The sequence below is a fragment of the Aplysia californica genome, unplaced genomic scaffold, assembly GCF_000002075.1.
Source record: "Aplysia californica isolate F4 #8 unplaced genomic scaffold, AplCal3.0 scaffold01168, whole genome shotgun sequence".
In the NCBI taxonomy this organism is placed as follows: Eukaryota; Metazoa; Mollusca; class Gastropoda; order Aplysiida; family Aplysiidae; genus Aplysia; species Aplysia californica.
Genome location: NW_004798438.1, coordinates 147,724 through 152,368, shown reverse-complemented (window position 1 = coordinate 152,368; position 4,645 = coordinate 147,724). Strand labels below are relative to the sequence as shown.

Sequence of the window (4,645 nt, the reverse complement as noted above, 5' to 3'; positions counted from 1 at the left end):
TATTTTTTTCACCCAAATAAAGACAAGGGAACAAGCTTTAAGATGATACCAATAACTCTACATGCCCAAAAATTGACGAGAGCCTGATTCCACCACGCTGCCTCACATTTTGTTTTTTACAATTTTTCTCAGCTGTGTAGAAAATACAGATAATGCCTTTCACTATGGATTCCTCCAAATGTTGATTTAAGAAAGAAAAAATGAAAGACAAGGTCACTTTTTCAAAATAGATTTTCTTTGTGCTGGCAACCGTACAATGGCCTTCATTGAGAATTGTGATGGTAGAAAAAGGGGGAGAGGGGATGGGAGGGAGGGGTGTAAGTCGGAAGTAAGATCGTATAAATAGAAGACGCGACTGCGACGAATACTGACAACTTTCAACTGTGCGCGTTAAACGAAAACCTGAATCATGGTCTCCCTCGCCTTCGTTTGCCTCGTGAGCTGTGTCTTCTCTGGAGCGCTCACACAGACTGTGACAGAGGCCCCGTCCTTGTCTACGTCATTCCGAGCCCTCGCTGGTGCAGCTGACACGAACAATGATGGACTGGTTAGGTTTTATTTGTTTGTTCGTTCGCTTGTTTTTGTTTGTTTTTGCTTCTTCCTTTGTCCGAAATTGTCCCGTAAGTTTCTTTTGAAACAATGTAGCATGTGTAATTGCATGTAAGTGGTTGGTGGAGGGCGCCCCTGGTACGGTAGGTCTTACATCTTTACTTTCCGTTTGTTGTTTCTGTCTGTCTGTCTGTCTGTCTGTCTGTCTGTCTGTCTGTCTGTCTGTCTGTCTGTCTGTCTGTCTTACTTTTCCCTACACTATATGACCATTATTTTGTCGGTGTGCCTCTCTTTACTCAAACAAACAAACAAACAAACAAACAAACACATGGGTACACACCCAAACTTTGTTACATGTACATAAATGTACAACTTTTCAGCTTCATAGTTCTCATCGACCAGGCAGGAAGCATTAATTTAATTAAGAGCTTCATTGCTGGTATTGCTGTCTGGTACAGACTGGACTGTGGCGTCGGTGGTCTACTAGTACGTAGAGACTGCGTGTTCAGAGGTTCGAGCCTTAGCTCGGTTCAACGTTGTCCCTCGGGAAAGACGGCACATTTGACTTTTGACAAAATTTCCTCTTCTTTCTGAGATGGACGTTAAACTCGGAGGTCCCTCCTCTTAAATAGCCTAATAGTGTTGATAAGGGCGTTAAACCTATACATGTACCATTTTACCATTTTCACAGACTGAACGATAAAGTTTTCAACGACTGTAGGCCGCAGGCAAATACAAAATACAAACCGATCACAATGCATGTCTGGGAACTGCTATTTGCTGATGATTGTTCACTGTCTACCCATGAAGAATCCAATGTACAAGACCAGTACATGTAATCTGTTTTTAAATATACCAACTTGAGAAGTTTGCACAGAATTCAACAAGACAAACTGTTTTGCTCTCTTTTCAAGTGCATATGAGAACTATGGGCCACAATAAGCAGAGCAAAGATAGTAATGTCTTTTCCTGCCCGTCCTTGGTGACATGAAGACCTTCTCATCTAAAACTAAAGTACACGATAATTGATATAGCACTAAACAGCGTTGATGGCTTCAAATATCTTGGCAGTATACTGTCCACCTTAGAATTGCAAAGCTCTGTCTGACATTTTTGACTGTTTTGAGTTACTAAAGCCATGAGGTCAAAAACCAAATTTTAATTATATTTTATCTGCTCTATCAAAATCAGATTATTCAGAGTCGTTATCAAGATATTCAAAGAACTGCATTCATTTAGTTTAATAAGCTTTTACGTAGTTGGCAACTGCATATTAAGGAATTGCATTCGAAAATGTTTGTCATGTTGTAAAACTAAAAAAAAAATTACGTCGAATTTCTCAAAAGTAGGCACTGAGCAGATAGAACTGTGTAATTCTAGGGTACCGTTGTTAATGTCTTCAAAGTCCACATCGATGGAGAAATAGCTTTACGTACGGACAAAAAGTCAGCACATCCTCTGGAAGACTCAGAGCAAGGGTCTAGGACTGATGTAGAATTCGCAAAGAGACCATGCTGAAAGTCTACAGTTATGTTGTATTCCTCCGATCCCCGTTGTACGGTGCCGAGACCTGGACTGTGTACTAAAGCCATGCCAAGAAACTTAATCATTTCCATATAACATGCCTCAGGAGAATATTCTTGGCGTCAATTAATGGCAGGGCAAAATAGCAGACACAGAAGTTCTCCAACTGGCAAATGCCGAGAGTTAATTGTGTAAGTTCAAAATGTGAGGCAGCGTGGTGGAATCAGGCTCTCGACAATTTTTAGGCATGTAGAGTTATTGGTATCATCTTATTAAAGCTTGTTCACTGGTCTTTATTTGGATGAAAAAATATCCATTTATCTTGAATACAAGTCGAGATATAAAATTGTTTTCAGAGGTAAAATTCGTGAAAAAATGGCCACCAAAGATTAGTTATTTCTTTAGCTTTAGAGTCCGTGGTAATTGAAAATTTACATTTTTTGTGCCTTTATTCAACGTTTTTCAGAAGAAAAAAAATCCACACAGAAATGAGTTCTTTAAAAAGGGCACGAAAGGTGTTGAGGCAAAAAACAAAAATTTGATACAAATTCACAAACCTGCGGAAAAATGCAAGTTTCTTCACTTTAATTATTTTTGACGAGAGCCTGGTTCTACCTTGCTGCCTCACAAATTATTCAACCTGGCGTAGCTGGCCACATTGTACGAATGCCTGATTTCAGAATCCCTGTGGTTTTTGGGTTGTTCTTGTTTTGTTTTTTCTAAGCGGAAACGTACATTTGGACTACCAGCCATACAAAGAGACCAAGAAATTGTCAAAGAAGGTTTTCAATCTTTTGATGTAAGAAAGCATAGCTCGTGACAGGACCAGTTGGAGAGCAGCAATCACAAAGGACAGCTTATCTTAGTTATGAGGCTTCATGAATAAGACAAGCTCAAGACAGAAGAGAAGCTATGAAGCTGTGAACATCCAGAGGTGCAAAATGAAGCGTTTAACTGCTCAAATTCCCACCAGAATCAGTCTCATTAGTCATAACAGAAGCCGCAAGTCATCCTAATCTATAACATCTCCTTCTTGATCTCACCAGTGACAGTTATAAATATGATGTGTCTTTGTGTTCCCTTCACTCAAACAGTGACCGTTATCGTGCTGAATAATAATATGCTTCTTTTTACTTAAACAATGACCCATTTTTTTCGCTCCATGTCCACTCAACTCAGATGTCAAAGGAAGAGAGAACAGCCGACTTCAAAGCCAACTTTGACACAAATAATGACGGCTGTATTGATTCCACGGAATTCCTGGCACGATTTAGAGGTCAGTGTACTATGTAATAGCGTATTTGAACTTCAAGGTTAATTGTACGTCTTTTTATTGCTTAATTTCCAATGCCGAAAGTCACAGACTAGCTTACGCCACCACCACCTTTTCTTTTGTACTTTCAGCATTGAACTTCTCTGTCTAGTTTGCGTCCTTTTAATTGACTTATTTTCAATTCTGAAATGTACTATCGGGCTCATGTCTATTTTTTTCTTCAATTTTAGCGCTGAACTTCATCGTGTGTTGTGCATCCTTTTTATTGCTTAATTTTCAATGCAGAAATTCACCGTCTAGCTGGCATCAATCCCCCCTCTCCTTTCCCCCCTTTTACTTTCAGCTTTGAATTCCACCGTCTGTTATGCGTCCTTTATAATATTGCTTAATTCCCAATGCTGAAAGTCATTGACTAGATCCATAGGCACACTGAATTAAAAGTGGGAGAGTCCGCGATCTGTGAATGTGAAAGCGACCAAGAGGATACCAACCACTGCCAGCGCTACGCCACCCTTCGTACACAGACGTGGCAGAATGTGACTCCCCTTGAGAGAAAGCTCTATGGCAGTCTCTCAGATTTGAAGCGGACTGCACAGTTTGTGCGAGACATCGGACTGACTGTCTAGCTGCTGTCATCGAGAACGAGGAAGAAGAAGAAAAAATTGACTAGCTAACGTCAGCCAAACCCCCTCCCTTTCCTCTTTAAAAAAAACTTTCAACTCTGAACCTCGCCGACTATTTTAAGTCTATTTTCTCCTGGTATTTTCAACGTTTTTTTCCAGTATTTTTGGGACACCTGAATAGACATAAAGATCTTGAACATCAACCTCTCACTGGCAAAATTGAAGGCAAACGAGGCAGGGGTAAGCCCAGAGCAACCTACTTTGGGAACCTAAACAAATGGGTGACGGGGAAAGATCAGGGAAACGTAGCTTTTTAAAGAGATTCAGAGCAAAGTAACGAATGGAGAACCATGATCGCCGATGTCTGCCGCAGATCTGGCACTAGATGATGATGATTTTCAGCGATGAACTTTACTGTCTCTTTTAAGTCCTTTTTCCCCCTCATATTTTGAGCGATTAACTTTACAATCTATTTTAAGTCCCTTTCCCCTCATATTTTCAGCGATGAACTTTACATTCTATTTTAAGTCTTTTTCCCCCTCCTTATATTATTTTCAGCTCTGAACTTCACCACCGAATTCGCCTCCTTCATGTTCTGGAGCAGAGTCGCCCAAAATGGCGACCTGAACAACCCTGTGTGCAAGGGTTTCAACGTGAGCAGGCCTATCCCCGTACC

The 4,645-nt window shown here is 40.5% G+C and overlaps 1 protein-coding gene across 1 annotated transcript in view; it reads left to right on the top strand.

The window, feature by feature from the left end:
• The first annotated feature begins 61 nt into the window (after nt 1–61).
• Nucleotides 62–4,645, top strand: part of LOC101859292 — a 25,250-nt gene continuing 20,666 nt past the window's right edge. Inside the window, exons 1-3 of the mRNA XM_035973369.1 lie at nt 62–547; nt 3,253–3,349; nt 4,528–4,645. The exon at nt 4,528–4,645 is cut by the window's right edge and continues 90 nt beyond it. Coding sequence (XP_035829262.1) covers nt 410–547; nt 3,253–3,349; nt 4,528–4,645 — 353 coding nt within the window. The 5' untranslated portion in view covers nt 62–409. The remainder of the gene's footprint in view (nt 548–3,252; nt 3,350–4,527) is intronic.